The sequence below is a fragment of the Ptychodera flava genome, chromosome 5, assembly GCF_041260155.1.
Source record: "Ptychodera flava strain L36383 chromosome 5, AS_Pfla_20210202, whole genome shotgun sequence".
Classification (NCBI taxonomy): domain Eukaryota; kingdom Metazoa; phylum Hemichordata; class Enteropneusta; family Ptychoderidae; genus Ptychodera; species Ptychodera flava.
Window position 1 is genome coordinate 42,416,518 of NC_091932.1, and position 20,450 is coordinate 42,436,967.

A 20,450-nucleotide genomic window follows, 5' to 3' on the forward strand; every position below is an offset into this window, starting at 1 on the left:
CATTTTTGTGAGAAATTTAGGATGAAAAATAAGATTGTAATGTCTGCAAATTTACATTTTCTTCGGCAGGCTGCTGCGTAGTTCATGGGGTAAACACTCTAGACCATCCAGTATCTGCTGCCGAGAAAAGCCCAGTGACTCTGGCCAGTCTACCTTCTAATTTGTGACAAATAGATTGTCTTAAAGTTTTACTGATCATTGGTCATTCTGTTACAGTGCCATTGCTGGTCAGTTTGATGCTGTTTGGGACAGACATGCATTTGGTGCAGTGCTACCCAAGAGACGAACTCAGTAAGGAATTACCACAATGCATTTTAAATCTTTATTTTACTTGATGTGTTTGTGTCATTTTTGAAAAGCTGTATTTCTTACACTTTTCAACCAAAAAGATCAATGTTATCAGCAGAGGATAATTAAATCTTTACAGCCATGATAAGTGTTTTGGTATCCTCAGTTGTGGAGCAGACTGTACCACCTTTCAACATAGGGCACTAAAATCCTTATCAGGGCCATCAACATTTTATCGTTAAAGGTACCCTGTGGAACATTGCAACATGATTGAAATCATATTTTGCACATTTTTGGATGCAACACTAATGTTATGATTTCATTTGTTGATTGCGACATGATATAAATCAGTTCAGCTGAAGCCTTTAGGATTGATAGTAATATGACATCATTTGTTTTACATTCAGCCTCGCTTATTTCATATACATTCACAAAATACTGTTCCTATCACCATCACTGTGGAACAGTGTGCGACCTGTGTTCATTCCAGCTGGAGTATCAGTGTGAATACTTAGGATATATTCTGAGTTGCTGTAATTTGAAATTTTGAAGTGCAAATGACAATATTCTTTTAACTATTAAACACTAGGTTAAAATTTGTAAAACCTCAGGAAGATTTATAATTTGTCATCCTTTTCCAAATATTGACATTTTGTCCAGGGATCTGAAATGTATATCATGGGATGTGAGAGTGCTTTCTTTCATGTATTGCATGATGAAGTAAATCAAGATATGTACGCTGAGAAACACAGTCCACCCTCATGGTTAATGTCAATCTTACAACCCTGTGTCCAAACATGCATCACTGAAGTGGGCAAATCAGATTTAGTAGTTCATGATTTAGAAAAATACACAAACAAATGCACAACCAATGCAAATAAGGAAGTTGTAAGATTTAACTGTTGTAAAAGAGTTCAGGAAAGAGGACTCTGCAAAATGGATTTTTTTTTCAATTAGTGATAATTTCAATAAAAATATGTATTTGCTAGCAATGGTTTACTTTCCCTATACATGACTTCGTCTCTTTGCATGACTGCTGTTAGTCTACCAACATTGCCTAATGCTCTAAATGTTGCCCTAATCAGATTACTATATCAATATGTCAACATCAGAGGACACACATGTAATGAAAGGAAATTATAAATCATATCACATGATGCTGTCAGCTTGAATGATACTCCTCATATAAGGTCAACATATTTCAAGGTCATTTAGCAATACCGGTATTTTTGAACTCTGATAATGGCATTGTGAGGCCAAGTGAACAAGAATTTGAATTATACTGTGAAAAGGGCATTTTTGGGGGTCTAACTTTGTCTCCTAAGTAATTGACTACATAGGCGCAACTGTCAAGGGATGGCAAATGACTTACATCACACAATAGTCAAGGTCAATAAGTGAGAACCAGGGATTGAGGACTGCTTCTAGAGGAGACTGTTGGTACACATGATTTTACTGGAAATATTACGCAGATCAAAAAGAATTCCTCACAGTCCTTTGTAGTGAACCATATACTATTTCGGATGACTATTCTGTTTGTTGACAAATTTGTGTTGAATCTTTGTAATATCTTGTATTTCTTTTGAATCTGTTCAAAGGTACAGTGAGAATTTAATGTCTTTGATGAAACCAGATGGAAATTGTCTGATGATGACAGCGCAGTATGATGCCACTGTAATGCAAGGTAGTGTATTCTCTTGACATATTCATCAGGGATCAGTGTTTTCTCTTCAGGTTACTCCTGCTTGAAAATGGGGAGGGAGGGGGGATTGTTCTGATTGAGGGGGCAATAATAACATTTTAACACTTTATTACATGACAAGACATGTTGGAAAGTGCATTGTAGCAAGAACAAAACTAAACATTGCGTAAAACATTGTTGAGACAAGTCTTTGCCTGCAGCTTCTGGGGGAAAGATAGTGTTTGTACTGTACTATTTTATCTTTTAAGTTTGAACTTATTTTAATATTACATTTTTATTGCCATAAATGTGATGTAAATCCTATATTTACAAGCAAGCAGTAAAATCCTATTTTTATTATATTTTATAGGAGACAGCTTATCATCTGAACCTAAAATGTACAAAAACTTCTCTTTTATTTAAAGTAATAATAATAAACGTAAATAAATTAATAAATGTAAGTTATGCAAATGAAGATATTTTCACAGTATTTGCAAATTCAGGTCATAGCATTAATCAAACATCAAATAAAAGACACTCCTGTTTATTTGTTTCCATCTTGTAAATATTTGAATAAATTAAAAGCATATGCAAATCAATCACACTTTATTTATTTGTGATCAATAGTTTTGTTTCTTTCCAGCTGGTTTTAACTAGTGTAGTGTTGTTGTTTCTGTCTGATTATTCATAGTTTTAATTCTCTAGTTGATCCGAGAGTATTACAGTTACTTTAGTTTAATTTTAATTTAATTCTCTAGTTGATCTGAGAGTATTACAGTTACTTTAGTTTAATTTTAACTAATAATTGTCTCAACCATTGTTTGGCACCGCGGTGTGTAGTTACAAATAAGTGTATTGGGTAATTTTCTCTCTAGGCCCACCTTTTAATGTTCGGACGGAATTGATCCAAGAGTTCTTCGGTAAGTAATTATCATTTAATGAAGTTATTCCCAAAATTTTTGGATGACTTGGGTGAGCTTTGGTGCTCTTTCTTACATTTCAGAAACTAATGGGCAAGAGGTTTTGACTTTCATTGTGGATTATTGACTAGTATGACATTAAAAATGACCTTGGGGTAACCTTGGTTGACCTTTGACCACTAAATCAGCAACTTCTACAGTTGTGGTATTTGGTGATAAGCCACCTAGTGGAATTAACCTTCACACATTTTGGACCCAATTCTTTACAGGTGTATGTAATTCTAAACTAACAAATGGGGCTTGAGATTTAGTTCTTGTTGGATATTCACCAGTATTGACTTAAAATTTTTCCAAAAGATGTACATGACCTTGGATAATCTTTGATCTACTTTCAAGCATCTAAGCATCTGCTTTAGCCGCAATTGTTTCTCAGAGTGAAGAACGAATGGTATTCATATCTTAGTGGTCTTGTGAAGAGAAGGGCCAGGCAATTATAAAAGGCAGACAAATTGTCTAAACTGAAACCAAGTCATTACAGCTCTGTAGCTGTATTTTGTATATTTTGACTTTTTAGTCTGTGATTACAGTCATTTCCAAATTCCTGCATGTGTGTTTATACTTGTTTACATTTTATTTTGCTTTGATCTTGATGTTTCTAAAAATCACGATACTGATGAGTGATACTTGAAATTTGCCATTGGATTTCAGAAGACACTGCTCTTCATATTGCTTTGCAGTTTATTTATTATTGATTGATTGAATGATTGATTGATTGATTGCTTGAATGAAAGATCAGTTTATCAATTTATTTGATAAACCAATTTATCAATTATTTAATGTTTAATGTTCAATTTATTAATCTCTTTGTTTGTTTATGTGTTTTTATCAAGGTTGAGACAGAGGCAATACAGATAAATGTTAAAAACAACTCAGAAATACACACTTTTAAAATATTTTTAAAAAACGTTTAAAAGTGACTTAAAGAAAAATCTATATCATTGTTGTCACCAGTAAGTGAGTGTTCTGACATTCTGATTTGAACACAGCATACCATCATTTTACACTGACAGATCCATCACTTGAGGGCGCACTCTACGCTTCCTCCCTCTGGGAGCGCAGAGAGTGCCTTGAGTCATGGATCTTTCAGTCTAACCGTCATTACCATCTCATAATTTTATTTGTATAATGTATCATTCCACACAGGTGACAGATGTGATATACGCAAGATTGAACAAGGCGATGCGATGAGAGACAAGTGGCGGGCCAAAGGTCACAAGTGGTTTGAATGGGTCTTGCATCACCTTTCCTGTAAACAGTAACCAATTTTGACCAGTGAAATAGACAACATATTCCAGAGTATCTAGGAAAACCTGATGTTGATATTTTGTTGTCCATGTAACCATACATTTCATTTTCCCCTCCTGGACTTTTAGTGAATTCTAATATGCCCATTATTGCCCGAAATAATCAACATCCCTCACAAACAATTTATAGGGGACCAAGTCAAAATAATTATGATGTATAACTTCTAAAGTACTGTATAAGAAATTACGTCTTTACTGAATGTAAACAGACCTTTGTTTGTCACCTCAGATTGAGTTCTTATGACAAGTAAAGATTGCCACAATATGAGAGAAAAATGCTGTCTTTATCTGTGTGAAAGGCGCTGCCAGCCAAGATCTCAGAAAAGCCTGAATGAGATCCAGAGTTTATGGAATATAAGTGTATATTCAGCCTGAGTATTGTGAGAGTTGTACACTGAACTTGACAGAAAGATCTGAGTGCGAGCAGAGTATAGAGGTTGAATACAATTAATCAGTATTTCACAGGTGCTGCCAACTAAGCTGTTCGTGCAAAAAGGTGTTTGTGCGCAGTTTTTCAGCGGGCAGGCAAATTTCATAATTAATCAGTGGGCGGGGAGAAAAAATCTACATTAACTGTCGGCGGGGAAGAAATTTCATTATTTCAGTTTTTGACAGTAGGTACCAGAAAATACGTAGAGGGAGGGGAAAGCCGTGGTTGATGATAGAACTTCAGGGCGATTAAGCGCCTAACTTAGAGGGGGCAATGTTCCAAGGTATATATGCTAGCTGCTGGCACAAGTTTGTGCTGATCTTAGTTGCCTAGTGGGCATCTAGTTGACAACGGGGAATTTCAGTAGTGGGGAGAGGGCAGCAGGGAGCTTGAATTGTTGTGGGGAGAGAGGAGCGGGCAGACCATAGATACTGGAGGGCAGTGGGAGTCAAAATTCAGTGGGAGGGCACATTTTCTGTGTATACCAGTGGGAGTTTCGAAGAGCTCTACCGGTACTTTCCCCTCCAAATTTTAGGTCAAGGTCAAAAATAAGTAAAATTGGTATATCAGCCTTCAAAACATGTTTTGTGATGATTTTGCAAAATTGATGAAATTTACCAGTTGGTTGCATCTGATTTCAGCACATTTCAAGTTGTCAAATTCAGCACATTTCAAGTTGTCAAACAGCGCAACTCTTTATAAAATAAAATTCATGAACAAAGAGTCACTTTTCCCCTTCAATTTTGAAGGTCACACAGAGAGATGCTCTCATTTTCATTTGAATCAGTACCTTAGATATACTTTGCTATCAGTGAAGGTGAAATCTTTGTCTGTTTCATGTTACATTTATGTGAGCAGATCTTGCTCACGTAATTAAGTTAGAATTTAAATTTCAAAACTTAATTGATCCTATTTAGATGGGTATATCTTGCTCCAGTAATGTCCTTCAAAAATAGAATTTTAATGTCGAAACTTTATTGATGGAAAAACCAACCATAGAATCTTATGTTAAACTTTACTTTTCTTATTTTTACTGAGTTATTCAGTATTACCAGACATTAACTCTGTACTCATTTTTACTATCAGGTCAGTTTTTATGATCAAAAGGTTTTGAAGTGGTTGCGGAAAATGTGAAATACATTCCACTGTGTAAGGCAAGATTTTGAGAATAATATATTGCACAAATGGATGTCGCTGTATGCGGGATAAGTTGTAGCCATCTCAGTGACTGGATGTCATGATGTGATTACTCAGCACATCACACTATTCAATATTCATGACTACCTACTTAATATACATGAGAGTCACTGACATCCTGTATCTGTAACTTATGCTAAACACTTGAATAAACTTAGTCTTAGAAGTAACATACTCGAGACTGTGCCTCCATTCAACACAAAAACATAACATGGTGTCAGGAGTGGGATCGTTAATCTTCTTAAATATCTTTTGTGGTATGATGTTTGCTTGAGAGCCAGTATCTACTTTGAATCTCACATCTGTACCGTGGATATTGATAGTTACATAGCACTCATCCTTTTTTACTTCAGTCTTGGCTTTTTTAGACTTTCTCTTTTTTGAGGTTTTCTTCACTGCCCCGACGTATAGTGTGCTCGATTCACTGTCAGAGTCAGTATCATCTGCTTCAAGTTCATGGACAGTTTTCTTTGATCGACAGCATTTTTGAAAGTGATTCATCTTGTGACACTTGAGACATTTCTTTCCAAATGCCGGACATTGTCTTCTTGCGTGTTTCGTTCCGCATTTACCACATTTCTTTCTGTCATCTTGACGTTGCTTTGGTCTAGCTCCAGTTGTTTGTTTTTGTCTGTCAACACGTCCCAGGGACTTTACAGCATGGACGCTACTATCATTACTCATTACTTGCATGCTTTTCTTAGACTCCTCATTGGATTTACAGATGTTGATCGCTTTAGCCAAGGTTAAGTCTGGTTTCTGAAAAAGTTTCTCTTTTACCTCTTTGGAGCGTATGCCACAGACTATTCTGTCTCTGAGTAGCTGATCTCGTAGATCACCATAGTCACAAAAGCTTGCCAGAGTCATCAATGCGGTGATATATTCATCAGCGGATTCATGTTCACCTTGAAATCTCATATTGAATCTGTGTCGAGTTATAATGAGATTGTTTGTTGGAGCAACTCGTTGTTCAAACTTATCTAGGATGTGCTTTGGTATTGTGCTGTTGTCAGACCCATCTTCTGCAAAGGTGAATGTTTTAAACATTTCTCTTCCCTTTGGACCCATTATGTACAAAAGGGCTTTGCTTTTATCTGCGTTTGACTCGCCTTTCATACCGACAGCAAGATAAAGTTCGATACCTTCTCTCCATGGTTTCCATCTTTCAGCTTGATCTTCACTGAAGAAATCAAATGCTGATGGTGTTTTTAGTCTTTGTGCCATCTTTTAGGTTTAAACTGAACTTAGAGACTTACTTGACCGTCTTCAATGTTTCAGTTTCTTTGTCTTTAGTGTGGGTGGCTTTGTTCTCTGTACACGTGGCTGCTAGGGAGTGGCACTGATGTCCAAGTGATGAAGACTTACTTTGGAATCTTCTTTTTTCACTGGTTTTCAAGGTTACCACGTTTCCAGCTTTGCTCTGTCGTCTGTATCCACTACTTTGTGGTGAAGTTTAGGCGATGTGTACAAATTCAGCACTCCTGACACCATGTTATGTTTTGTGTTGAATGGAGGCACAGTCTCGAGTATGTTACTTCTAAGACTCAGTGACTGGATGTCACTGGGTTTGTTCATCTTAGTCGGTGCCTTCAAACAAATGTGAAGGGATGTATGACCGAATGCCAAAAGTCAAGATTACAACCACCATTAGGATTGTATGTGCAAACATGATTTAGTATAATGCTGTATAAAGCATACTGTTGTAAATTATATTAGGGTCAGCCACTATTTTGCTCAATACTATCCAGTGAGCATTTTAAATACTTTTATTAAAGTGTGCAATTACAAAACAAAAGATGGGAGTAAAGGATTAAAAATATTTCAAAAACATGTTTTTCCATTTTCAGAGGCTTTGATAGACATTTGTTCAGTTTCCTTTCCCCATAGCAGTATAGCTTTCAGTGCCATGTACATTCTGAATGAATGCTGTAAAGTTGGCAAACTTGGGAATTTGTTAAATATCACAACAGAAATAAATCTTTTTGCTATAAGGAAATTCACCTACATAGGCAGATTTGAAGTGCCAAATTATATCTGTTGTCGATCTATAAGGTCTGGAAAATTTAGTGTTTTTTATCTGTATCTGTGTAAGGAGTATCAAAATAGTTATAATGATTCCATTCCAAGAAAAGAAGAGAAAAGTGTCATCCTTGATTATCACGATAAGGAGTGCATGACCTTGACGGCTCTCTATGTGGAATAATCATGTTTAACCCTTTGAGTGCCAAAGTCAACTTTTGTTGCTTTGATGAAATATATCACCAACAACTTTTTCAGATGTAGACAATTTTTTTTTTCAGATTTTTCCCAAAATTTTGATCAAAAATTGTAGCAAATGAAAACTTGTGGCCATTTGGTCCAAAACTACCGAAATAAAATACAGCAAATTCATAAAAATTGGGAAAATGTTACACTGAAATGTTGGTGGGAAAAATTACAGCACTCTAAGGGTTAAGCAAGATGTTCATTATGATCAAGATGATCATTACATCGTTGGTGATTTTCCATTGAAATTCACAAGTTTTCTGTCTGAGAATAATTTGAAGGATAGTGTGTAGCTGTATTCCAATCCCAAACCTGTATGAAACTGTCTAGCATTTTGACAAAATAAATGTCATTGAGTGGGATTGTGGGTTTTATTTAAGTTCCAATAAACATATCTGCATCAACACATAAATTTTAGGAGTTGATTAATTATTTTGAATGTTTTTGTGATTTTCTCAGGGCTATTCTGAGTCAATACACTGTTTTGGTAGAGTACAGCAAAGAAACCCTTGAACAAGTACACTGCCTGAGTTTGAACAGGTTATCACCTGAATCCTAAAATACAGTTTGTAGATTTATGAATCTCTTTAGTTCAATACCCAAGTAGGGTGTTGTGCTCTTGAACCAGGCACTTCATTCCCAATTGCTTAATTGTAGTATGATGAGTATTGGATACCTTTAATCAAGCTTAATCCTGTTAGATAACGGGCAGCCAACAAAGCTGGTAGTGCAAAAGTTATTCACTTGCAATTCTTGATTGGCAGGTACATAATTTCATTTGGCGCATTTAGGCAAATTTTCACCATCGGCAGGAGGGAAGAGTCAGAGGGGCATGGAGGGGCAGGCAGTTTTGTCATATCAGTGGTAGGGAATTTTCATTCTACTGCTGCCCAGTTGGTGACTTAAAAAACACCTAGAGGGTGAGTAGGAAGTGCTTTTAGGTTGTTTTCGTGAGTTTGCAGATGAACAGGGTACAATCATGTGGACAAGACATGGCAGTGTTAACTTTTATAGTCAGGTGAGAGTAGGGGTTTTAGATGGGTAAAGGGGAAGCAGGGTGGTAATTTCCCTAGTTGGGAGCACAGGGAATAGAGTAATCTTGTTGTTGTCATTGTTGTTGTTGTTATTGTTGTTGTTGATGGTGATGATGATGATGATGATGACGATAAAAAATATTAAAAAACAATGTGTCATTCCTTGCTGTTGTTTGTCGATGTTGTAGATAATTGTAAAAGAAAACCGTAATCATGACCAAAAAACGACGTAGGTTGCCCAACGTCACTCCCAGAGAAACAAGAGTGACAAAAGTAAATAAGGTCTGAAACTTTAGGTACTGGAGGTCAACTTTAGGAACAGGCTTAGCACAGGAATGTTTCAACACAGTCCTTCATGGTTTCAGCAGGTCTGCCAATATGTATCTGTTTATGAACAAGTACAGGAAATGACTCAAGGTCAGTGGAGTAGCCTGTTTCAGTCACTGCCACCACTCCTACACATAGTAGGTACACTGCACACAAATAGGTTAGAGATTACAGAAACTCCAACTCAGATGTGTGGGCTGTTTCAGTTAATGCCACCACTCCCGCACATTTGCAGGATTTGCCCTTTTTCTTACCTCATTTGCATATTCTTGACACTGACATGTTCATTTGAACAATGTCACATCTCAACGCCTGGGTCTACCTCAGTACACCAAATACTGTGATGGTAGGTGCGGCAGTTTAGGGGCTTTTGCGTGTGACGGACATAACCGCACATACATACAGACATACCGGTACATACATACATACAAACATACAGATGCCACCGACTCACCATATAAGCTCTTTTTGGTATTTATATACATACCAAATATGGGCTAAAAACATAATAGTTACAATTATCAAAATCAGCAGATTAGCTGTTCCTGATTAAAGGCTTATACCTCACTTGCACTATTATTTTTGATACTGACATGTTCATTTGCAACTGTTTGAATTCAGACCAGGTGATGAAAGCAGCACAAAACACCTATCCTGATACAATTTCAATGAGCTGCCTAGTCATCTTACAACTTACAAACACTGACATTAGATAGATTTCTCATCCATAGGCCGACAGTTCAAGACATGGTCCTCTTTGACTTGGATTTTTGTTTCTTTGCTCAAATTTCAGAAATTTTACATGTCCTCTTTAGATGACTGGCAAATATGGACAATGAAAAGCAACAGACTTTAGTCATACTCTGAGGTGACTTAAAACTTGTTAATATGAATTCCTATTTCATTTTCATCCATTGCATTATTTCAATGTTGTCTGTCTATCACTTCAACATTTTAAGATTCAATTATGGATTTATTCAAGAACTTATATTTGAAGAAAACTATTTTTTTCCCTAAAATCATATATCATTATGTTTTTCCTTTATTTTTAACATGAGAAATAAATATTAAAGTATTTTAATTCAGTTTCTTATCATTGTCATTGCATAACTACAGCTCCTTTACACATTAAAATTTGACAATTTTTGTAGTATTGTTTGTGCAATCAGGTAAATTGTTATAGAATGATCATGTAAGCATATTATTGTATGCATACACATTCTTTAGTACACTACTGAGTCATGTGATTGAACAGTCATATCTCATTGAACCAAATATAACATCAATGTTTCTAATCAACAATGTAGATGCAAACTTACAATTAAATCTGATAACATCTTGATGTAATATACATTCTTAATCATAAAATTATCACCTTCAAACATTAAATTCTTCAGAAAATCAAAAAGTACAGATTTTTGGCTGCAGGTGCCAATAAACAATCAAAGTGAACACATATGTGAATGAGTGTTATCTGATTATGTACAAAACAAACATCAGGCCACAGAGTTTATAATTTGTCAGGTCCCCCACCATTCTAGACTCTACAATCTCTGGTGCTTAATTCATCAGTGTTGTATTCTATATTAGTGTCTGCTCTATGTGGTAGACTCTTGCATAGCCTGGAGTTGCAAAGCACTCACTCAAGATGTTGCAGCACTTTTGTGTGAGGTCAAAACGACAAAACTTGACAGCTCAAGCAGATGTTAACAGTCCGGATTGTTTTAGGGGTTTGGTTTCATCCTCAAAATTGACTATAAGAACAATGTAATGCTTGCTTCAAGTCTTGTATAAAGGATTTTGAAAAAAACAAAACCAGCATGAATACCAGTATATTCTTCCTTACTATAACATTGACATCAATGACTTTTTAATCTCTCCACTGGTCAGGTCATCTCAAATTATAACAAAACAAGATGAGAAAATATTCCAAATACATCACTTTATTAGAAAATTTAAAAATATTAAATACGTCACAATCAAGTCTGGTCAAAGAGGATGTTTTTTCTATTTCTGTGTACAACCCTGATGATATATAAATGTTCACTGCTGTACATGTATTGAAGTATTCATGCTGGACAAAACAATTAAACAGAGTACACTGATACAGCCATATACCTGTTGGTGAGTGTTCAGAACATTTAACCCTTTGAGTGCCAAAAGTCAATTTTTTTTTGCCTTTATAAAATGTACCCAGTCAATTTTTTTCAGATTTTTGCCAAAATTTTGATAAAAAATTGTAGCCAATGAAATGTGATATCCATTTGGTCCAAAATTATTTTAAAAATTATAGAAAAATTCGTAAAAACTGGTAAAATGTTGCACTTAAATTTTGGTGTGAAAAATTACAGCACTCAAAGGGTTAAAACTAAATCAGAAACTCAAGCTCTGAAGTTTATATCGCATTTAATGTATGAACGAAAGTAGTTGGAAGAATTCAACGTTGGGGGCGCTATACACCGGAGCCCGGCAGCTCCATATCCAGTCATGTCAACTATCAACGAAGTATCCAGGCCCTATATTTCGCAAACGGAATTTAATAAGTAAAAACTATCGCAGCTGTGTTTCTGCCACTTATGACAATTTACTAAAGTTTAATACAACAATGTAAGAACCAAAGAAATGTTTGGACACCAGACTGAGGAATTAAAGATCTGCATCTGTCTGTCAACAAAATATAGAAGCTTTTGGCATATATGTGGCTGATTTCGATGCTAATTTATTCAATTGTTGGGGGTGTCTTTTGGTCTAAAGTACGCAACCACTACCAAAAACAAATATCCATACATTGATTTTAACTTCGCGCAATGAATTTCCCTGCTGCGGGGCATTTCCCTCTAAATCACAGTAGAACTGACAGCGCGTTGAAGCGTTCTCTGTGCGCGGACTACAGCTCTCATGATGCTCCTAATTCCAGTGCACGAAGCCTGTTACACAGAGAATTGAGATTAAGATAAAATTAGAATGATTTTGATAAATCGTCACGAATAAAAACTATACACCTTCGGTACTGACTTCTTTGTCTCAAAAGTAATTTTACATTTTACAGGGAAAATTAAATTTAATACTAAATATAGTAAATGTGTGTACTCTGGAACACCGGTGCACTCTGAACTACCCTAACCCCTGAACATTTCGTCGCGGGTTAACTTTTAGAACTACCGTGTACATTTACCAAATTTTACCATCCTCTTTAAATCACAAAAAGCAGTCGGGGAAAAATATGAAGTGAAGATCTTGACAGATCCTCTCGGCGTTATGCCGCAGTAAACAGTAAAGTTGAGTTGACTTACGGTCCCTCTACAAGAGTTTATTATCATGATACATTTAGAAACACCTAAACGATAAATGATACTGAAAAAATGTCCTTGTTACGATACAAATGTCAACATATGAATAATTAAACAACAGTGCAAAGCTGATATTAAAATCGTCCTTACTGCCCCTAATATCTGTTGAAGAGCTATTCCGGTCATTCTCCATGTACGTACACTCGTCATGTCTCAGGTGCATGTAGCTGTGTGATAGCGCCCTCTCCAGAACCACTGTCACAGTTCATCGCGATGGCGTCGGGTCAACAACGTGTCTTTAGGAGCATTGGATATAATGACTTATGTCGGCGTAATTTTGGTTCATCGATTGGTAAACTTGAAACCGTACATAACAGAGATAACAGTGAATATGCAGGTAATTTTTTAAAACACTGTTTCACACACACAACTGTTGATTCGCCATTCTCTACGAGTTGGGATGTGATGGGATCGGTTCTGTAATCAGTAAGCTTGCATTGCAGAACACATCTCTTGACAAAATGACTCAAATATTTCATTACAAATGCTCGTAAACAACTCACTTTTGGTATATTTGTATCGAAGACATGAAGTGACAGCTATGTTGAATATTTCAGTTCAAAATTCTGTTTGGAAATGCTGAAAACAACCCCCATATTGATTTGTTGACATGACTCATGTGTTGTGATGTTGACAAATCACCGTCGATTGTCACACACTTAATGTCAAATTTCCTCGATTTTTTCACTGAAAATGCTTCTGAAATTATTAAATTCCATCATGTTCAAACTCTAGAGAAGTAGCGACAACAACTTTGAATATTTTGCCCCAAAAATATCGGTTGTAAATGCGAGAAATAACCGATTATTAGTTTGGAGGGTGATGTAAACAGTGCAGTTCGATCGTTTCGTCACGCTTGAGTGACGATTAAAATTAGCGCGTCAAAACTTTTGAACAAATTTCAATATTTTGATGAAATTTAGACATTTACACATCATCTTGGTGTTTCTGTCTACTTAGAAAATACTACGATTTCATCGCCTGGAGGTCCATCAACAGCAATTCTATCACCGTCAGCGGTCACTGCCATGTACCCAGGATTTTTCACTTGAAGATGGAAAAGATGACAAATCCAAGTCCCATCTCGACTCCAAATCGAAATCCTATGATTCCAGTGATCACAAACATAAACATGATCAGCGCCATCAACGGCAATGCTGAGTGGGTAGAACAGCTGACCATCGCCGGTACCGTGGTGACCGTATTTGTACAAGTAATTCAAGTCAGTGTCAAAACACTTGATGCAGTGATTGCCCTCGTCAGACACCATGATGACATCCTTACTGTTGACAGCGACAAAGCCAGGCCAGTCTAATCGTGTCTCACGATTACCTCGACGACCAACGTCAGAAATGTACTGTCCAGTCTGGCTGTACTTCAGGACGCGGTGACCTTTGACATCTGTGACAATAACAAACCCCTTCACAAGAGCTATGCATCGGGGATCTGAGTCTGTAGGTAGGGTAATTATTCTGATAAATTATTATTTTGATCACAAACAACTATTTGCACATTATTGTCATCAAGGATGAAGTAGAGGTTGTCCTGAGAGACAGCTATGGACTGTGGCTTGAATGGCTTGGCAAACTGACCACTGAAACTGCCCAACTCCTTTTCACATGTGTAATCTTGGTTCAGTATGTGTACAATATTGTTGTCTCTGTCACACACCAAAAGTTTATCATTGTGGAATGCCAGACCTCTCACATCTTGGAACATCTGTCCTTGATGACCCTTCAGAGTTCTTCTTGACCAACGTCCTGAAAGGTCAAAGGTCAAAACAGGATAAGTTGGAACTGAAATAGAAATGCAGTGACAACAAGGCTATATCCTGAAGTTGACAGATATATCCTTAAGCTGAAAGGAGATATGGATTCACATTATTAAACTATATTACAAAGTCAATCATTCACCCAAACTTTTTAGTTTATTTATTATCGCCATTTTATTAATGTTTATATTATTTTACCATGGCAACACAACAAGTAACTGTTCTGTCAAAGACAGTCATTTCTAAATTTAATCAACAACACAACTTTAATGAGTACATGTAGTTTATTGACCATATTTGATTATACCTTATTCTAATGAAAGGGACTTTGTCTTGTGTACTTGATTTGATGACAATCATGCTACCATAGCAACACTTTTATAGATTTTGGTTCAAAAATTGTCACTTGATCTATTGTGTTTTGTCCTGAAAGGTCAAAGGTCAAAGCAAGATAAATAGAACAAGCAACAGATCTGTGTTGACAATCTGACTGTACAGTAATTCAAATACCTTGGAACTTTGAACAAATATTGACACAAATTAAATTGCAATGTTATGATAAATATACAGCCATCCTTTTTGATGTATCTATTATCATAGTTTTTTAGTTGTAATGCCTCTTTACCATGGCAACACAATGAATACACATTTTTGTCATAAGTAAACCTTTCCAATGTTTTAGACATCCAAGTTTTTAAGTGTGTTATTGATTACACTTACTATTGTTGTATTGTGGTACACTACTTCCTGAATATGGTTAATTAAGTGAAACCCATGTTACCATAGCAACACAATATGTTAATGTTCTGCCAAATGCAGCCAATTTAATCAACAACACAGCTGTAAATATGTAGTTTAAATAATTGTCTTTGATTAACATATAGTGATGAAGGGGTCTTTGTCATGATTGTACTTAATTTGATGACCAGCATGCTGCCATAGCAACACTTTTGATAGATTTTGATCTTCAGTGTTTTGCCGAGAAAGGTCAAAGGTCAAAGCAAGATAAATAGAACAAGCTACAGATCTGTGTTGACAATCTGACAGTACCGTAATTCAAATACCTTGGAACTTTGAACAAATTGACAAATTAAATTGATCTGTCATGATAATTACACAGCCAAGCTTTTTGATGTAACTATTATCATAGTTTTTAGTTTTAATGCCTTTTCACCATGGCAACACAATAAACACAAGTTTTGTTGAAAATAGCTCTCCAAATGTATTAAACAACTCAGCTTGTAAATGTGTGTCATTGATTTCACTTGCAATTGTTGTATTGCTGTATAATCCTTAGATAATATGGTTAATTTAGTAAATGCCATGTTGCCATAGCAACAAATTTATAGACTTTGGTTCAAAAATTCTCATCTGTGTATATCTGCTCTATTTGCTCAGCTACATCAAAAGTACTTTCAAAATTAATTTAGGATAATATCAAGCTATTGTTCAACATGCCACATTGCTTGACTCTACCAATGATAGATGATGGTAAAATACCATTTTGGTGAAAAAACAATATTTCTGCTTTTATTAAGCTTTAAGTCACTCTCAATGTCGTAATTTTAAATTTACAAATAATTCAATAGGTAGATACCAGTTTTTCTTAAATAATGTTTTCAATTCGCTGCACTTTTTTATCTGCATGATTAAACTGGTGAAAAAGTTAGTTTGCCATTTTGAGTGCTTTTATCGACATTGGTTCAAAAATTCTCATTTGGTTCAGTCTGAGTGAAAATTTTTCAAAATGTTTATCAGCAAGTACATAATGTATACCCTTATGGCCTGAATTAAAATAAGCATATTATACCGGTTCACAACACAGTGCATATCCCTGATTCTTTGGAAGTGTTAATGATTAAGTTACATATCATCGTAACCAGTATTAAATTTTCTTCTGTTTTAACAACAATGTAACAAATTTTTGCAGATTGTAAAATGTCTAATTTGCATAAATGTATCAAAGTTCAAACTTGAGCACTACTGGTATATACCATGAAGGTATAGGGTCTTTCTTTATACCTCCATGTATATACACATAAAAATGTCTTTTTTATCTTGCAAGTTATCTTTTTATCTGTCCGTCATCAAAAAAACTCACTGACTCACTGTCACAAAAATAGCAATTTGATGCCTAGCTGCACACTGTCCGGATTCCACAATTTATAAAGTTTCCTTGCAAAACTGTTGTGTAAGCAGAAGAAAACAACTAGCTGCAGAGTATGAATATTCAGTTACAGCTGATATGTACATCATATAGAAAGGCCAGGAAATCCTCTTTCCAATTATCATTACATTACACCCCCTGAAAAGGAATTGAGTATTCCCATTGGGTGCAAAATTCATCTACATTGTATGTGCAGTTCGCCCATGAGGGCACCATCTATTTCCTACACATTTATTTGCAGTTAGGAAGGAAAGGGTTTTAATGGTTACATGTAATAACAAAATACATTTAATTGTCATTAAAAATATATTTTAGCAATTATGTAAGGCAAGTATCCAAAAACCCCTTAGACTACTCCAAAAACCCCTTAGACAACTCCAAAAAGTTAGTAACATTGTTTCAATATCACTATATCGTGTACTCATTTCACAGTTGGTCATTTCCAATTCTTTGAACTGATAAAATTGTTTTGATTATTAAAGTTCACTTCAAATGATTTATTTCAACAGATAACTGTTTTGTCTCAAACTAATATCAACTTTTTTATTACCATGATTCCTTTTTTCCCTCCCGGCTGTTACATAACAGTTACAAGTAATATGATGGTGTCAGACTGCATTGAAGCTGGATATTATGTGGAATAGCTGTCATTTTATGTAAGTACAATTCAAAATTTATTTTCAACAGATTAAGGATACATGTATATAGCCTGCAGGAGAAGATTTTCCCATTTTTTGTAGTGATTTACTTAAAATAAGTGTCTTCTCAAACCAGAATTGGTCACATTTTTAATTTTTTTATTTATTTTTTATTTTATTTTTATTTAAGCTTTATTTAAAGAGGGTAAACATCCTTAACAGGAAACCTGGTTAGCATAAATGCTAATCTTCCCCAGGGCCCTCTATGACATACAAAGTACACAAGAAATAAAATTACAAAGCACAAAAACATACACTAAAAACATCAAACAAAGGGCAGTAAAATGATCAGTACAAACAACGCAAGTTCTTAAAAGCTTAAAGACGAAAACATTTAAACATTACGTGACGTCAGATATGTCCTGATGTAATTTGTTTTGAAGGTGTTCAACGAAGGTGATGATCGAACACTCTCTGACAGTGAATTGAAAGTGACGGCACCATGGTGTCTAAGAGATTGTGACGTTACGACAAGTCTCGCTCTAGGGACATACAGAATATTGGTTTGATTGCTGAATCTCGTACTGCGAGATGATACACTGGTTATTTTGGTGAACAAATTTTTAATATATTGTGGCAACGTATTATTGACGACTTTATACATGAAACAACTTGTTCTGTATTCGACATGGTTTTTTACCGGCATTATTTTACATATTTTATAAAGTGGTGCAGATGGAGTTGCTCTAGGGGCATTAGTAATTAATCTGAGAGCCATATTTTGAAGAATCTGAAGGCGTAAACATATTTATTTCAATATTTGTATCAATTTCTTCATATTCTTTTAAACCTTTATGGGATTTTTTCATCATTGTATGCCAATATCGGAAACTGTGTTTCAGGATTTAGACTTGTCACTCTTCATAACTATTATCATAATTTGAGTCAATGGATATTCTGAACTTTGTTTTGTTAATTGACATATTATCCTCAAGTGTTTCAAAAGAAAGTGATACGGTACCGTATGTGTCATAAGGTAAATGATAGTTGTCATCATGTTGTACCATACTCCAGTGTTTTCTGATTTGACATAGGCACAGGGCAGTCATCACAGTTATGGTTCACCAATGTTTTACTTGTCACTCTTCATAACTATTATCATAATTTGAGTCAATGGATATTCTGTTCTTGTTAGCTCCAATATGCCCCATCCCCCTATAGATATTTATCACATACATAGACCCAGTTATCCCTATAGTATGATGTCACACTATAGGCATATGACTACGATGAATCCATATTCCACATGTGGTGGATATGGGACCTGGACTACCGGTACTTTTAATACGTCAACTAAAAATCAGCTGTTCAGAACTTATTTTCAAATCCCTGAAATAAATGCAAAAGTGGGAGAGTAATGAAGCATAAGGAAATATGAAGTATTAAAATATATGTGTAAAACACAAAATACCATCGATACTAGAATTTTTATAAATTTGTGTTTCTTGGTTGTTGATTTGGGATTGAAACGTTTGATTTCTACACCACTGACATTTTAATACACTATGTTACCGGCATTTTGTGTTGTCTACCTTGAAAAAAGAGCCCCCGTCGATGTGCATCAAACAACATAATAGGCATAGCCGATAATCCAAGACACGTACCAATCATCCCTGCAGCAGTATTCTGAAGCAACATTGACGGGTTTCAAGTTCAACATCACGATCAATACTGCCGCGGCAGTCAACGAGTCGAGCCCCCGGGTCGAGCCAAGGAAGTGAAGAGTGTTCATCATTTCTGACAGCAATGATGATACTCCGGACTTGAGACTCATCAGAAGAAACACTGTTTTATTTTTCAAGAGCGACAAGTTCACAAGGTTATCAGTGCATTTAAAGGTGCAAGCTATTGCTTTGTTCCATGCATATTCACATGCATCACGTTGTATTGTACCGTGTTGTTGAACTTCCGTTGTCTCTCGTCTGAGCTTCAAAAGACACGTTGCTCGTAATATCACTGATTGAGTCACAGCCAAACACTGTTCTTCATTATATTTAAAGGGAAAGTTCACCAAGGATGATTTTTACATATGTGGTAGCTCTGTGGTCATTTACCCAGGAAAAACTATTTTCACCATTTATAACTCGCAGGATTTTTTAAGTTGCCCATGTAATTTGAATCATGGGAAAAAAGCTCCAAACTTGGAGCTTGCATTATGTGATATGGAATTCTTCGGACGGGTATGGCCCCCACATTGTCCACTCACAGTAACACAGTAGTAAACAGCAACACAAACTCTGACAGTGGAAAGTTTATTATAAGTGATTCATTGTTTATGCAAGGATACTCGGTATAAACAAAAATTATGTAAATACGCACAGTCTGGTTTAAGCATGGGTGAGTGGACAATCCCATACCCATGGGAAAATGGTCCCTTCCATATCACATTATGCCAGCTCCAAGCTTCAAGTGCTTTTTCCCATGATTAAAATTACATGGGCAACTTCCTGTACTATTTCTATCGTTTTTTTTTGTAAAAAATCTTGCAAGTTATAAATGGCGAAAATAGCTTTTCCGGGGTAAGTGACCACAAAGCTAGCACATATGTAAAAATCATCCTTGGTGAACTTCCCCTTTAAACAAGCTCATTAAAACTCCATAGTCTTTCCTATTTCCGCTTGATTCGCACAGAAAAAGCCCTAAGAGAGACGCTAATTATCCACAGAAGCAGCTTCGGCGTGCTCGACATGTAGAGCTGAGAGCACAGTCAAGTCAGCTGTGACCCAGCCATGACTGTATAACACAAGCATATGAATTCTTGTAAAATACTCCCTCTCGTTCTTTCCGAGTAATTTCATATCATTCCTGAAAGGTTTATTCACAGAAAACTGGGTCTATGCATGTGATAAATATTATAATCCCCCCATATTCCGAACAAGTGTGGCTGCGTCGCGGATGAGTGATTCCCCGTGTAGCGGCCGTATCCCTCCGAGCCGTAGGCGAAGGGGGATGTGGCCG

At 35.9% G+C, this 20,450-nt stretch overlaps 1 protein-coding gene across 4 annotated transcripts in view; it reads left to right on the forward strand.

Moving 5' to 3' along the window:
• Positions 1–20,450, forward strand: part of LOC139134010 (probable thiopurine S-methyltransferase) — an 84,247-nt gene that overhangs the window by 14,777 nt on the left and 49,020 nt on the right. For 2 of the 4 annotated variants that reach the window (XM_070700845.1, XM_070700847.1), the window contains 4 exons: positions 217–291; positions 1,887–1,972; positions 2,845–2,889; positions 4,093–8,557. In XM_070700845.1, coding sequence (XP_070556946.1) covers positions 217–291; positions 1,887–1,972; positions 2,845–2,889; positions 4,093–4,208 — 322 coding nt within the window. In that variant the 3' untranslated portion in view covers positions 4,209–8,557. Of the gene's footprint in view, positions 1–216; positions 292–1,886; positions 1,973–2,844; positions 2,890–4,092; positions 8,558–20,450 lie in introns of those variants that run through there. The other 2 variants (XM_070700844.1, XM_070700846.1) reach the window with 1 other exon arrangement.